Consider the following 16224-nt stretch of genomic DNA (forward strand, 5'->3'; position numbering starts at 1 on the left):
TAATAATAAAACTACATGATTTTGGGGTTTACTGGCACTTAATATGCACTGGCTTACATATATGCCAGCACCAACACACTGGCTTACATACATGCTCACGACCCCTGTGTGCTTCCACTGAGACTAACCTCTTGACTAAGGTGTATAAATTGCCACAGTATTGCCATTTTATCCGGCATATTTCATCATAAAATAACCATGACTTGGACCGGGTCTATTTTTCCTGCATTGGAGAGATAGGGTAGGTGTCAAACATGTATCCCAGCACCAAACAAAAGTACTCTCCAACTGCATTTCAATTTCGGAGATGCCTTTTTAAACATCCGATTAGTAAACATAGCAGCGGGCCAAATTTCCTTTTGAATAATTTCTTACATAGGGAACGTTGAGTAACGCCCTATGTTGAATCCACTTCATAATGTAATTGGAGGGAAATCTCTCTGGGAGATTAAAAGCACTTTGTATCAAAATTGAAACAAGGAAAATGTAATTTTCCACAAGTTTTATTTTAATCAGTTTTGGATAAGTTGTCCCCCGTCTGTGCTGTACCTACTCACATGACTCCTGCCAGGAATTTCTTACTGAAGTATCTCTGAAGAACTAGCCAAATTATTTTTTTCCCTACCTAGAGCTTAATTATAACAAAAAAGCTCCCCCCCCCCCCCACCCCCCCTCACGAGATGCCTTGGCACTCGATATGAAGGAGAAGTTGATAGAAAAACGAAAGGGTATTGACTTGGACAAAATGCAAAGGTGAGGCCCGTGAGACTCACCGTGGTGCTTTCAAGCGGTAAATTGCAGATATTTGTTATGCTTAAAGAGGCCCAGGGCTTGTCAAGGCTATGACTGAAAGTGAAAACACACAGCAGGTCCCTTTTCCTTTAAGAGAGGTCCACTGTGCTCACTGCCGACGGACTCTTTTTAATACGTCTGCCTGGCATAATGTTCTTTGGGACTTTCGGGATCAAAGTCTTCTCCCCCCCGATGGTGGAGTTAGAATATAAACAGGCCCGGGTTTCGGAAAATCTGGCAGCGTATTTCTTTCTGTTGGTTTGTTTATTTATTTCCTTTTCACAACAAGGGCAAAACGAATACGAGTGTTTTCCAGACAAAATGGGACACCTGACTGAAAGTCGGGAGGGCAGGCAATAAAACCAGAGCAGGACAGATTTGAGGTGTCGCGGTAGACCCTCTCAGATACACTGTAGACAGGATGAAGTCACAGGGTGACGGGTGGGCACCGGTTGGTTATTGTGTGCGTGTCAGATGTGACACCTCTGTCATAGGCCCCTATATCTGATTTATCTGGATATGTAGCCCCTGCTGCCTTTGGCTGGACAGCTCTGGGGTTAGGTGAACAACAACGTTCTTTAGAACCGACTGAAACAAACAAACTCAATATTGACATTGCCACACACTCTATTATGAAGACTGTTTGGTGCAGGTATGTAACACATATGTGATGTACTGCATTTGTTTGGTATGAGATGGACACTGGATACGCCTTCAGGGATTGTCTCTAATGTAGCAAAAACTTGGGTACTTGCCTTGTAAACCGTGACACGCTCAAAAAAAAACCATGAACTTCAAGTCACCCGCGATCTCTACATCAACAAAACGGCTTGCTAGACATTTCCATTTGCAACAGTCCATCTCTATAAGGATATCTGCCCAAAAAAAGCCATTGGAAATAACAAATGGGAAGCTTATTGGCTCATCTGAATCGATTCCATGTCATAGCAAGCCCTTCTCAATCGCTCGTCTGGTTCTCTCCTTATTTGGCCTATTTGTGATCGCCCTGACCAAGCTGTATGAGTCAGCGTGACACTAGTGTCTTTGGGAGACAGAATCTGTTAATATTGCCTCTTTTTCAAGAGGCAATATTAAAGAAAAGTGTATAGGTCTTAACTGAAGTCTCATCCTCTTTTCTTTGGCTCTAACTCTTATGTATCGTAGTAGTTGTAGAACATAATGTATTATCACTTTTTGCAAACATCGAATCAGCATTTTTTTTCTAATGCATACTTGATGCAGGTTTCTTTCTCTCTTTTTTCTTTTGACACAGCGTGAGAAATTGGCATGAGAGGGATTTTGTCCGGTGCGCGTTCGCTCCACCCCGGCCGCTCGCCCTGTTTCACTTAATCTTCTTCTGCCCAAAATGGAAAGTGTAGGCGCACAATTAATATCAGCGCTCCCATTCTCAATCATTTTCTCATCCCAGGGGAGAGAGTTAGCCCATATTTCAAGTGTTCCTCTGCCAGTGACCTTTTCTAACATGTAGTATGAGCGGGGGGCTGCGGGTCCCCGGGGAACCCGAGTGAAATATCTCCCTGACGGCAAACACTCAGGCGGAGCACATGCAGGGAAAGTAAGAGTAAGTGATTCTTTAAAGGTATGGGAAACAACCTCAAGATACTTCAAGTGTTAGGTGACAGCCCGGGGGGGGGGGGGGTGTCCGCTGCTCCATTATCCGACACTACTATATTCCCAGAAATTAATTCCCTCATCTTATTCATTTTGATGCAATTCCCCCATAAGAAATATGACGCCAGCCAGCTCTATCTCAGCCCTTTTTTCCTTTTGTCCCATTTCATTCTGCATAAAAACCAATGCTTTGCATTCTCTTCCCCCTGGGGCCTGACTTGTCAAAATGTGTTTCCAAGCAACGACAATCAAGTTCAGTTAACGAAGGGAGGAATGTCACACTGGCTCAACTTGTCATCGGTTTCTAATGGGTCTGTCATACACATATTTTTACGCCGCTGCATTTCGCTTGCTCTTCTCTCCCCATTTGTGTCACTGTCTTCCCCCTATCTGTAAGGCCCTGCTGGTTTGTGTTGTCATCCTGTCTTCAACAATGCTCCATTAGCGGACGGCTGACGCAACGGGTTACATTTAGCCTAACGGTTACAGGAAACACAGTCCGTTGTGTTTGTCTGTCCCCTGTTTCTCTCTGTGTGTGCGTGTGCGAGTGTGTGTCTTCCCACGTGGCCACCCGACACAATGGGTCTCATGACTGGTTCGACAGCAGGCCTGCCTCGTCATACTGCGGTCTAGAGGATTGTGACAGAAGCGGGTGACAGACATTACGTACAGTAAGGCTCACTGCTTACTGGTAATGCTATGTTAATATCATTCTAATGAGCCCAGTTTGATGTTGTGCTTCTAGTCCAGGACCGCACTCCAGAGTAATGTGAAACCTGGGACAGGGGGGGTGGGGGGGGTGGAGGTTTACAACATTGTTAGGCAATATTGCAATTTGCTTGATGAATGAATCTGTTTTTCATTAGGCCTAGGTAGTGCAGGGCCCATTGGATTTGAAAAAATACCCGAGATTGATTAAGATGATTTGGTGTTTGCATTACCTCCTCAGAACTAACGTAATTTCCAACTGAAGACAAATTATACGCCAGTGACACAACACATTTTAAGGGCAAATTGTACCCAGATGCAAAGTGCTGCTGCTCCCCTTCATACAAACGAACAAGTTGGCACTTCACACCTGATAAATATTCATGCGATTCATCGAGAGGGAGAAGAAAAGAGGCTAATTTTAATAGCTATTTAATGTGCTGATTGTGAATGTGCCACGAAACAGTGTGACTGTATTTTGACACGGCTGTCGCGATTTGCACAAAAGCACTAAAACAGTTCAAACAAAAATGTAACCAAACAATTACTTCCCATCGATGATGAAATGGCTTGGTTTTGGTCAGTGGCCAGTTAGTTGCTGAACCAAATGTCTGCATTGGTGTTCAAGAAACTTTACCTCGCCAGCACCTTTGTATGTCTGACGAGTGAGAACTGTGTTTTACAAAACGTGTGCACATATAACGCAGACCGTAGAAGCAATGCACATTGTATTCATTTCCCTTTAGCTGTTTAATTTAGTCAAGCCTCACTGAGTTGCAATATAATGCAATATGGATTTAGCCAGGGAGTTTCATGACATCCTGAGCCATGAACAGCCTTTCCTTTTTATGCTGATTCAACCCCCCCCCCCCCTCACAAGGGCAGCTGTGATCACTACAGCACCTATGACTGGGACCGTTAAATCAGAGTTCAATTAAATATCAGACTGGTGCAATTCTCTGCTCTAATTACCATTTTTTTTTTTCTCTGCTTCTCTTCCAGGGCTTTCAACGCCGGTGGCGAGCAGAAGGTAAGATGTGTGTGTGCTCACCCACGTGGTCCGCACGCGCCCTGGCATGCTCCGGTGATGTGATCAGCGTGATCAGCGTGGTTAGGAGTCCAAATGAATTAGGCCGTCCAATGTAGCCTGCTCCGGGAAGAGACCCCTGCCACTCCCCAGGGTCTTCTGCCCGACTATTTTGACGGATGATGCAATTTGAAAGTCTTCCGCCCCTCACCCGCACTTAAGCTCTGCTTTTGGACATCCTCAACAATATGTTATGTCGTCTTGTGATTGAACTCGTAGTGATTCAATCAACTCCCAAGGTCTTCTCGGAGTTGTGTGTTCCATGCATCACCAAAGCATCTCCTGGGCCGGCCGGGGGGGGGGGGAAAGGGGATTGTTTTGTGGATATGAATGATGCCATATATAAAAATGCCATCCTGGAGTGCCATGTCAAGTGATGCCTTGCACAATCCCTAATATCACGTCTGAAGTTTTTAATTTGAGGAGTAGGAGTAAATCACTATCATCGGACACATCAGAAAACAGTTTGGGGCAAGGGATCGGACTTGCTCAGCAAACGGACCACGCTCATGTCATTCTGGCCCCTGCAGTGTGATAAAGCGTTTGTGCATAAGACTATGTTTCTTCTGCAAATGAGCTAGAACCCAAGCTGTCCACAAGGTGGAAGAATTCCATATAGGGAGCAGGCGCTTAACATTCAGCATGAAATGTCTTTACGCCGACTGTCATTCATCTTTTAATTGTATCACCTCAAACCGTGTCTCGTGCCGAAGTATTTCTAACGGCGCAGGCAGATTATTCTGGCCCGTTCCTGGGCCGACTGCCAAAACAAATATTTGTCAGACAATGCTGCGTGTTTGTCTTCACACTTCTTAGGCACTCTTCCGTGCACAGACAAATGTCGGCTAGCTATGACAAAGCACAGTCTTGAGGCAAGCGGCATTCATTTGCTGAATGAAAAACGATTATGGTCCATGACGTGAAGTCTTGGATTGTGCAACAGCCAAAAAAGGATCAGAAAAAAATAATTGACTGTTTTGAGTGTGTGTTTTTGTGTTTTTGTGTTTGTCTCTTTGTGCGAGCGTGTGCGTGTTTCAAAGATAAATCCTAATCGCATGTTGTGATGTGCTGCTGTGTTTTTTTTTGTTGTGTTGTTTGTGTTCCCACCCATACAGGGTTCAATAGCCCGCGCCTCGGTTCAGCCAAAATACTCCTTTGCCCCCAGCACGGCCATTAACAAGATGGCCAGACCATTTGCAGCAGGGGGTGCTAGTGGCAATTCGGGCCCTGTTATTAAGCCTGTGGCCTACTCCCCTAAGCTTAACACTCAGCACTCGCATGGTCTGGGCAGTGTACAGCAGCCACGCAATGGGTAGGTGGATATACAGCTGGCTTTGGAAGCAGACATGGGCCCTGTGTTTTTCTTCTTTTTCCCTATTGCATTTCACTCATTCATATTACATCACATCTCATATTATGAGGGGGTGGGGGGGGGAAGGAAAGAATATCAATGTTGATAACATCTCAAAGGGAAGTTTGTGTTTAAAACTGTTCGTTTGGTAGTTAATGAGTTAATACATTATTCCTCCCCAGCTACCGGGGAGGTTGTGTGTACATTGAGCACTAAGCAACATGCAGAGGGAGACGTAGCCAAAGCGATGGCACAGGTAATTACAAAAGGGGTTTATTGCCATTATCTCTGCCAGCTATTTAAATCAATCACAGAGAACAAGCTGATTATCATCTTTAATGAGCAGCATCACAGCAGAGCATACCAGAAAGCAATTCTTATTTTTTCCCAAGGAGTAGGTGGTTTATTCAAAACAAAGCCAGCAATGATACAAAACACCCACCAAGTGCCAGCCACTGTCTGTGAGCGACTTCTTCTTGCATGTAGCAGAAACTTATTATACCGCAGATATTTGCTCCAACTGTAATTTTGTGGGACGAAAAAAGTTTTGGAATAAGCACAAAGGACATTTACATGTGATGATTTATGATTACTTTAATTAGGATTTTATTATGCGTACGGCGGAAAACACAAACGACTGGCGACCAATATGGAACTGGCTAATAGTTAACAATCAAACATCCAATATGAACAAAATGCAGATTCCAAAAATAGTGTTATCGTAATGCAATCGTAACGTGTTGTTAAAAGGAGAGCACCATGCTTTGAAGACTCTTTGGGGTATATGAGGCTTTGGTTTTGTAAATTCCCCACTAATGTTCGCTATATTTGAAGACCAGAATAGGAATGAAGCCATAATGCAGTGTTTAATGTTGTACCTTATAGGTCCTGCCACAGGACTCATCAGAAGTGATCAAGTGGCAATTCAAACTCCTCTTTAAAATAATTGTTCACACGGAATCACCACAGAATGGGGGCTATTTGGGATTTTTTTATGAGGATTTTTAGAATGGTTCAAAAAGCAGTTGCATTGCAAACAGTGTGACATGAAATGGTCATATTGTACCTTCGGCAGGGGTCAATGTGGCCTCGGTGGTCGGGGAGTCGTTAGTGATCTGGTTCGTGGTGCGGGCCAAATGTCTGTTGCTGTTTTTAGCCTCGGAAAAGCCTCGCATAAAATCCGCTGAGTTCTCATGGCGCTCTTACTGTGGCCGTGCTGTATTACTTTTTACTGCCTTACTTGGAGACCTCAAACAGATGTGTGATGTTCCACTGTGTCGCCGAGCTCATTCCTGCCTCCAAAAAAAACAAAAACGTACTCAAATGAAACAAAAAAAGGGCCCTAAATGTGACTTCCCCCGGCCTCAGACCATTTGCAAACCATTTAGGGAACATAGGCAGACCGGATGTGATGGCTGGTAGTCCTGAGCTAGACTCAATGCCATGTTTTCTGTGAAGCCCTATAGCTAGTATCAAGATGCTCATGGTGACATTTACCATTATTGACTGTGTATTAAAGCCCCGATTGGCAATATTTGAAGTGCTGGGACAACAGTGAACCCTGTTGAGGGTTTCCGTGGCAAATGTCACGTCTGTTCACATAACTCTTCGGGGGGGGGGGGGGGGGGGCACAGGACATGTCGAACAGGCATTAGGTGGAGTTCCTGGAGGTTCTGAACCGAGCCCGGGCCATGTGTGTGTGTGTGTGAGTGACAAGCTAAAGGAGTGCAGAAGGCTGTTTGACGCCAACACAATGTGTTCCATTATGCCGCCCGGTCGACAATAACAGCCTTGTCTGCTCCGTCACCCTTTGTGTGTATGTTGCCCTGCATCCCGCCCCCCCCCCCAAAAACCCCTCTTTTTCTTCTTCTATTGTGCGCAACTGCTGTCATATTTTGACACATTCTGTTTTTCGCAAAACACTGAACTCTGACCCTCATTCTTCTTCCCCTGTTTCCCCCCCACTTTCTTTCTGTTTCTTTTTAACTCTGCAGATGGAGGCTCCCGACAAGTCAGTAAAATACTATTTTTGTTCCTACGTCTGATGGCAGAATAATGAGTTCTTGTGTGCCTGTCAAATTGTTATTCCCTTTCATATAACTTCCATCCTTGAGTTGCACCTGTGCGGCTGCTTTCTGCCTGATCCCAATTAGCCTACAGGCTTTCATGTCAACCACGGCAGTCATACTGTACATAAGAACCGGAAAATTCCATGAGTTTTTGTTTCAAAACGGAGAAAAAATGGCCTGCTAGTACTTAGTTTGTTTTTTGCTCCACCATCTGACGACCCAACCTCCAACCCTGATCTGTGGTCTGTCCCATAGGGTCGAGGCTGCTTTCTATGATGACATCTATCCTATGTCCAAGTAAGCGACTTCGGCATGGAGGCCTACTTAGCTGTTTTCTACATTATGTTATGACCATCCTAGGGGCCGTGGGGGCCGAATTGATGAGATGACCTTGGCTCAACGAACTGATATGGATTTCACTGCCAAATTGATATGCGCAGGATGAAAAAAAACATTGGAAGAGGACCAAGCAAGGCGTCGCTGCTTCACCGTTAACCAATCGTGTTTTGTCTTCTACGAGCGGTTTTGATCACTGTAATTACTCGGGGCTTCAGCTTAAGCTGGTGGTTACAAATACATGCAAACATTTTTCTATGTTGTTGCCTCAGACATGAGTGCAGGTGTTACTGCACCGAGGGCTTGTCTTTCGTTAATTTAAATGAAAGCGAACCGTACAATCACTCAGGATGAACGCCTACTGGTGTGCGTCAGACAGCGTCCCTGGAGAAATCCTAATTAGCATCCATTAGCTTGTAGCTTGATGAGCACGCTAACAGTCGGCATGATGCGTTTGGTTTCCCTGTTGCCATCAACCATCACCTGATTGGTTGGTGTGCATGGGGGGGGGGGGGTTGTTGTTGTGGTGGCCGCTGACGACCCGATGTGTGTCCAGGCACGGCCTGAGGGTTGAGAACCTGCCCTGCTTCATCCCCAACGACCGCAGCAAGAAGAGGCTGATTCAGGACACCCAGGACTGGCACCCCCGCACCGGCACCACCCAATCCCGCTCCTTCCGCATCCTCGCCCAGCTCACAGGAACCGACTTCAGTAAGTCAGGGCCTGAGGTCTGGCGAGAGAGAGAGAGAGAGAGAGAGACACTGAGACACAGAGAGAGCGCGAGAGAGAGAGAGGGGAAAGAGGCAGGAGGTTCTTAAGGAAGATGGACGGATGGACATAGACAATAAGTAAGGGATTGATGCCTGGTGATAGAGAGAGAGAGAGGGAGAAGGAAAAAAGGAAAAGCTGGATGGAGACAGGGTCATGAAGATTTTATAGATACATTATTCGTTGATCTGATCTCTACCGACTGGGGCAACAGAAGTTGTTTCTCAAGACAACTTATTTACGGTTTTATTCATTATTCCAACTCGGCTCTGACCGGCTTTAAAATCACTTTAACAATTCCGATGTCAGAAAAGGGGAATCAACAGCTGGATAGCTTTATCAGTCCAGGACAGGTTGTCCTGTCATTGATATTTCATCAGGTATGTGTGTCGGTGTGTGTCAGAAACACATTTTTGTGCTTGTGAGTGAGGCATTCTGATGCATCTCTCTCCTGGTTCTCGTAGTGCAGGACCCAGATGATGAAAACATGAAGAGGGCCAGGTAACGCCCAACGTGTGTGTGTGTGTGTGTGTGTGTGTGTGTGCGTATGTGCGTGTGTGTGTGCGTGTGCGTGTGCGTGTGCGTGTGTTTCACACCAGCAGCCATTTGCACTCATACCCCCCCGAGCCTGTGTTGTGTTGGGGTTCTAATGCTTGTGTTGAGTTGTGTGGAGAATACTAATTCCTAGCCAGATCCCAAGGGCTCCTTCATTAATTAGCAGATCCTGTCATTCAGGATTGGGTTTGAAAACGACGCATGAAGGTGCTGTCGTGTTGTCGTGTTTGCATTATTAATAGTCTCTGGTAACGGCCACTGGCTACTTAATGTCACGGATGTCTCCTTTGTTCACTCAAATATATATTTATATATATATATTTACGTGTAGTTTTAACATATTTGTTTTCAACTCATTATCTTCTTCTATAAGCTTTTTGTTTGACCTGCTTTTGCTTATTGGTTGACTTCATGTCCCGCTGTCTCTTCTGTTGCCGTGTGCGACTTTAACAGAATGTTCTGTCGGCCTCTTCCTCACCTTTTTTACATTAACCTCCCGTAATTATTCTGTCTCTGACTCTCTGCCCTCCCTTCACCCCCACCCCCCTGTCCAACCCTCCACCCCTTCCCCCCCCCCCCCACCCCCGTCTGTTCCTTGTTTACGTCCGGTGCGTCGCGGCGGTTAGGGAAAAGTTCCTCACGGAGATTCAGAGCCCCCGCTACGCCCGCCTGAGGGACTGGCACCACGAGAGGTCCGCTCGCGCTCTCAATATCAAGTCCTGAGCAGCGTCCCCCCCGCTGCGAGGCGTCGCTGTGACGGGAGGCGGAGCTCCGGAGCCTTCTAGAAAAGCATCAGCTCAGCGCCGCCGCAGTGACTCACAATGACCAGAATCACCACGACGATGACGACAAACGACAACGACGATAGCCGGCCCCTCCACGGGCGTTTAAGAAATGTCCCCTCAACAACAAATTAAAAGGAAGGTGGGAGGGGGGATAGAAAAGTGATAGAAAAAAAAGGATGAATAATGCAAGTGAGTGAGGAGGGGAGAATAGAAAATAATTCAGAAAATAGAAATATATATTATGCAGCCTATATGTCAAAGCCCAAAAAGATGGGAACTGGCATACTGAGCACAGGTAACGGAAATCCGTCTCTGAAGTTTGATGTGGTGTGAGTGTTGTGAACACTTTTTTGGTGCACCTTGTGTTCGTACCCCCTTTCTCCTTGTCGTGCCTTTTGCTACTCAAAGTGCTTGTGAACAGGTGATGGGGGAGTGGAGGAGAGGGTCTCGTCTGTAGGAAGCACCGGTTTTTGCTCCTGTTATTCCTCTTGGATTACCTCGTTCAGGGCCTGACTTTCATCTGTAAGCTTCCTCTCTCTCTCTCTCTTTCTCTCTCTCTCTCTTCCTCCTTTCGTTATCCTGCTGCTGTCTAGCTCTCTCGCCCCCCACCTTCCCTCTTATCTCCCGCTCTCTATCTCTAGCTCTGTGTTAGGTGTTATTCTGAGTTCTTCATTTTGCACTGTTTTCCATTTCTGAGCCCCTCATCCTGACGTAGGCGTCTGTAAGCACTGAGAGAGAACGACAAGATCAGTCTGTACTTTTGTTTTATTTTTCTGCTGTCATCAAACAAATATAAAACTCTGAAAGAAAAAACACCCTCTGCTTTCTGGTCTTTCTCCTTTATTTTCTTTTTTTCCACTTTTTTCTTTTCTATTTCTGACTGTTAGTCTTTCAAGTCATGTTTTGAACAGTTTGTTACACTACAGAAGGAAAGTCTTTCATAAGTCATGTTTTGAACAGAATGTTACACCACAGAAGTCTTAAATAAGTCACATACGGACCGTGGAGTTGGACTAGGCAGGAGGGAGCCTTTAATAAGTCACGTTTTGAGTAGTAGTTGGACTGTAGTTGGCACAGAATCATTCCACATTTGGAGCCAACAGTGGGACTAGGGAGGGTCTGGTCTTTTAGAACTGAGCTGTAAATTACAAAACAAATGGGAACGAGTTGTGTAAACACAATGTGTTTAGACTATGGCGTCTTGTACAGCTTGAACCGCCATATGAACGCTAACAAAGTCGTCAACCACAGCGATATCTCTCACAGGTGTGAGAGATAAACAGCCCAGTTAGACAGAGGGTATTTTCAGAGCTAGGAGTGGTTCTAGTAGTGAACACATGTGAACATAGATGACCTCCAACCGGGTAACTTCCAAGGACTTTGCTCAGGGTAAGAAAATAGAGTTTTTCTGCCAATCAGGATAAATATTGCATTTGATTAGATTTAATTGGTAAACAGGCCTCAGAAGAGCCGGTGCAGAGCAAGGCTACGGCGTTAGTAATGATAATTTATTTAACATCTCTTCTTTAATCTTTCTCTCTGAAAAATTATTTAATTTCCCTCTATTATTAAAAAATTGATGACTTTTTGAATGGTGTAAACATCATAGGCCTCCAAGGCCCAGCTATTTATTTTTTTTCGCACTCAAAGATCAGATCTCTGGAGCTCATTGTGTTTGCCTCCCAGTATGAGGCCTTTTGATTTCCCCATAATTGAAAGGAGATAGCTAGAGTTTAGTTCAGGGATCCTTGCTGTGGGCGTACCACTTTCTTTTATTTATTTTTTCTAAATTTTTACAAAAGTTCCTTGTATGAATTATGAACAGAACTTTACTTACAGTAGCAGAATAGTGCAATCAAAAGGTTTTCCCAAGCAAGTATTTTTCTCTCGGTCTGGGTGGGAGACTGAATGATTCCAGTCAATACTTTTAATGAAAGGTTCTATCTTTAGAGCAGTAACAAGTTAGCAAGTTTTGAGAAGGAAACAAAACAAAAACTATTAAAGCATTTTCAGGATACACAGCTCGAGCTATTACACATTGATTGCCGTGGATTACATTATTCATTTCTTATCCCTCAGACAAATGCTTCTTCAATCACCTGGCTGGCTCATAATGAGACAATACAGCCATGGCATTTTACTCCAACAAACAGCACTACACAAAGCAAAGGAAAACAAGTCAATAATCAGAAAGCTGCCGTACACCACTTGTTCTGATAATTGTACATGGCACACCTGGGATATTGTTGCTATGGTATGGCTGTGGTTAACGGGCATGTTTTACTATGTGTTCACTGAAACGTCTGTGTTTTCTCACAGTGTTGAGCCAACTCAGTCCACTGCCAAGACCCAGGCACCAGATAAACCTGCTGGTGAGTGTGTTGTTGTCTTTGAAAAATATGTGAATCACCAGCCAACTATGTCTACAGTACAAGTGAATCCAGTGCATGCCAGTGAATCATTAGTATTCATAGTAAGAGACCAGGACATTTCATAACCATGAAAGTTGAAGAACTCTTCCAAAGAAACCTCTCCATATCGCTTAGCAAAGCATATATCTGTGTGCATCAAGAGCTGCAATGTAGCTGTTTTAAATGTAAATGAGCTACTTAATCAACAAAAGTAGAATGCTATTAGCTAGCACACCCATATTAAATGAACCGCCAAAAGCGGTGCATACAAAGACTCTGCAACAAAGTACACATCTATAACTTCTGTATGTGTTAGCGCATAGTAAAAAAAAACAAAACTAAACACGTTTCTCCCATTCTGTCTGAATGAGTAACGGTCGAAGCCGCCCCCTCCACACACCCTTTTCCTCCTGATCGATCGGCTCTGGTGGTTGACAGCGTTTCTCTCTCTCTCTCTCTCTCTCTCTCTCTCTCTCTCTCTCTCTCTCTCTCTCTCTCTCTCTCTCTCTCTCTCTCTCTCTGGGTCCCCCAGGATCCATGAGCCAGGCGGCCCCCCCCGACAGCTCCGGCCCGTCCTGCCGGCCGCCGTGGGTCACCGACCCGGGCTTCGCCGACCGCTACCGGCCGGACAAGACCTCCACGGTGGTGACGCAGCACCGGCAGCCCGTGCAGCCCACCCCCATGGAGAACCGCAGCTCCATCCTGCAGGCGGCCCAGCACGCCCCCGAGGACAGCGGCCGGACGCCCGTGTGCGGGGCCTGCGACAAGATCATCAGGTGGGACCCTCCCCGTCCATGTTGGACTCTCTGTGAGGATAGCCGTAATCGTACCCTATAATAATAATAATAATAATAATAATAATAATAATGTTTTATTTGGGGGTGCTTTTCCACACACTCAAGGTGACCCCTCAGCTCAGTGTGCAAACATCAGCTCACGATAAATAAGTGAATAAGAATAGACGTTAAACAACAGGAGGTAAAGTGTGGAGGTAAATCGGAGCAGATGGGCCCTGGATTGAGGCTAATTTAAACAAATGAGGTTCGAGGAGAGATTTACACTTCCCTTTGGTAATATGTCCCAAAACACGCTTTAGTCTGTGTTGTGGTATAATCTGGGACATTATTAGTTTTGTTATGGGTATACTGTATATGCTTTAAAAAAAAATGCACGATGATACTTTTCTACTGCAGCTATTTACTTATAAAACACACCCATCCACAATTCAATCCACCCAGTGAATCTTTCTCTATAAATCGCTTTATTGTGGTCATAACAGGACAAGGAAGTCATTTTGACACGTATTATTTATTGTTAACAAGTCTGGTCAATTTGATTTACATGCTCCTGGTGAAAGTCGAGTCAAAAGGGAGCAATCGGGGTTTAAAGTTAACATAAAATAAGCTGTCGTTAATCCCAGGAGGGGAATCCAGGTGTACTACAACATCTACCGTTTTGACAAAGGAAAGAGTGTGTGTGTGTGTGTGTGTGTGCGTGTGTGTGTGTGTGTGTGTGTGTGTGTGTGTGTGTGTGTGTGCGCTGACCTCTCTCGCACTAGGGCTTTTAAACATGTATTCATCAGTCAGGTTACCAATGGAACCGATGAATATCTCCACAAAGACTCTCAAAACGTTGTTTACATTCGACAAAGTGATCCTGGCTCTCGGGCCGTGTCATGTTAATCCTGCATGCCATTGTTTGCCTCTGACATTTCCATTACCGTTCCGGTCATTGCTTCCCCAGGCTAAAGTAGGAAGCCATGTAGAACTCTTATCACACCTCATACTGTGTGTGTGCGTGTGTGCGTGTGTGCGTGTGTGTGTGTGTGTGTGTGTGTGCGTGTGTGTGTGGGGGCCCTCCAGGGGACGGTACCTGGTGGCGCTGGGGCGGTCTTGGCACCCCGAGGAGTTCACGTGTTCCCAGTGCAAGGTGGTCCTGGAGGAAGGGGGCTTCTTCGAGGAGAGGGGCTCCGTGTTCTGCACCAAGTGTTACGACAACCGATACGCGCCCAACTGCGCCAAGTGCAAAAAGAAAATCGCTGGGGTAAGTAAGCACCTCCCCCCCCCCACCTCCCTCCCCCCCCCCCCCCCCCCGACCTCAAAAAGGGTTCATTCGGGGCGCCCCGGTGGCTCGCCGTTTCAGCCACATGGGTTTAGCTGCGAGAGAGGGGGAGGGACCTCCGAAGGGAACCCGTTTCGAAGTCTGCTCTGTCAACTTCCTCGTCAAAAAACTCCATCTTTTTTCTCCCTTTCTTTCTTGTTGTTGTTCTTCTTGTATAATGTTGTTATCCCCGCACCGGGATATGCTAACTGGCGTACACGGCTCAGAGGGAGCAAGAGAGCAAACACTGCATGGCGGTAGATCTGGATAACCGTACAATTCACCACCGCTCTAAGTCTAGTCTAACCCGCAACCAAAGCTCCATCCATCTCCATGTACAATGTCCGTCTAAATATACAACTCACACCGACCGGATCGGATTAATCCTCACTTTCAAGGGACTTGAGTAACAAACGGAGTGAGGGCTCGGTAGCTTCAGACCCCTTGAAAGTCAATGGATTTGTGAACTGTGGATCACGTTCTGTCCCCTCTCTAGGAAATCATGCACGCCCTGAAGATGACGTACCACGTGGAGTGCTTCAAGTGTGCGGCGTGCAGGGCTCCGATCAGGAACCAGGCCTTCTACATGGAGGAGGGAGAGCCCTACTGCGAGAGAGGTCCGCCAACACACACATGCACGCACGCACGCACGCACGCACGCACGCACACACACGTATGCACGCACGCACATACATTAACACGCTTTCATTTGTCACACAGAGAGATGATATTGTTACCTTCATAAAAGCTTTGGTGAGACATTTGTGTTCGGTAATAAACCTGGCCTGTGGGGAGTTTAACTAACACAATCCTCTGTCTGCTATTCCACTATAATAGCAACAGTATGCACTTGAGGGTTTGTGTTACATATTATTTGGTTTTTCAATTCTTTATCGATTCTCCAAACACCAACAACATCCGTCAGCCGACATGATTCACGCCAGTGTGCCCACCACTTGCTTTCAGCCGTTGCCATGCTCTTTTTCACACTCTAATGTTGCATTCATTAAATGTATGTTATGTATGCATCTCATTTATCATGTATACGGATCCATATTTGCAGACCAATACGCCGTAGTGTATAAACGGTATCGGAGCGTATTGATTAGAGACCCTATATCCTAGTGTTACGCAACAAAGACACATATTGTGCAGATTCACCCCTGCCTTCAGTATTGTCTGAACACAACGACTGACTTTGTACATTACTGAAACATTGAAGCACTTTGTGTTTAGCAGTTGGTTAGCTTTCATGCTCTCCATGCAACTCCATGCTCCACTGTGGAATAAATATTGCGCATGCATTATTTGTATAAAAGGGAATCTGTAATAAGAAATATATATTTTTTGCCATTAGATATTCTGGCATTGTACTTACACCAATCTCCTTTATTCTAAAAATACAAAAAAACACATAGGGAATCACTTTTTGCGGAGAACAGAACAGGCTGTGCTTACAGTGCCATGTTTATTGCTGAAAATGTGATTTTAGCTACCAAACTTAAGCTACAAGATATATGCTAAGAAAATAAAATACCCCAACAGGACGTCCATCCAATAGTTAGGTCGTATCGTCTGCGGAGGCTTTGCCAAAAGCCCACGATGGACCCCGATGTTTGCTTGACTTCGG

At 45.4% G+C, this 16224-nt stretch overlaps 2 protein-coding genes across 3 annotated transcripts in view; both read left to right on the top strand.

Annotated features, from left to right (window-relative positions):
* The window catches only part of LOC311345473 (PDZ and LIM domain protein 7-like), a 20544-nt gene extending 9645 nt beyond the window's left edge, over nucleotides 1-10899 (top strand). For both annotated transcript variants that reach the window (XM_084469878.1, XM_084469879.1), the window contains exons 4-9: nucleotides 4135-4162; nucleotides 7565-7581; nucleotides 7895-7936; nucleotides 8532-8686; nucleotides 9208-9244; nucleotides 9925-10899. In XM_084469878.1, the coding sequence (XP_084326004.1) occupies nucleotides 4135-4162; nucleotides 7565-7581; nucleotides 7895-7936; nucleotides 8532-8686; nucleotides 9208-9244; nucleotides 9925-10021 (376 nt within the window). In that variant the 3' untranslated portion in view covers nucleotides 10022-10899. The remainder of the gene's footprint in view (nucleotides 1-4134; nucleotides 4163-7564; nucleotides 7582-7894; nucleotides 7937-8531; nucleotides 8687-9207; nucleotides 9245-9924) is intronic.
* LOC311344756 (PDZ and LIM domain protein 7-like) overlaps nucleotides 5509-16224 on the top strand; it is a gene marked incomplete at its 3' end in the record, with an annotated part of 13277 nt that continues 2561 nt past the window's right edge. The window contains exons 1-6 of the mRNA XM_084469103.1: nucleotides 5509-5531; nucleotides 5753-5826; nucleotides 12403-12455; nucleotides 13027-13270; nucleotides 14357-14537; nucleotides 15091-15211. Coding sequence (XP_084325229.1) covers nucleotides 13032-13270; nucleotides 14357-14537; nucleotides 15091-15211 — 541 coding nt within the window. The 5' untranslated portion in view covers nucleotides 5509-5531; nucleotides 5753-5826; nucleotides 12403-12455; nucleotides 13027-13031. The remainder of the gene's footprint in view (nucleotides 5532-5752; nucleotides 5827-12402; nucleotides 12456-13026; nucleotides 13271-14356; nucleotides 14538-15090; nucleotides 15212-16224) is intronic.

This window comes from Micromesistius poutassou (assembly GCF_964030765.1).
Source record: "Micromesistius poutassou genome assembly, chromosome: 6".
Lineage (NCBI taxonomy): Eukaryota > Metazoa > Chordata > Actinopteri > Gadiformes > Gadidae > Micromesistius > Micromesistius poutassou.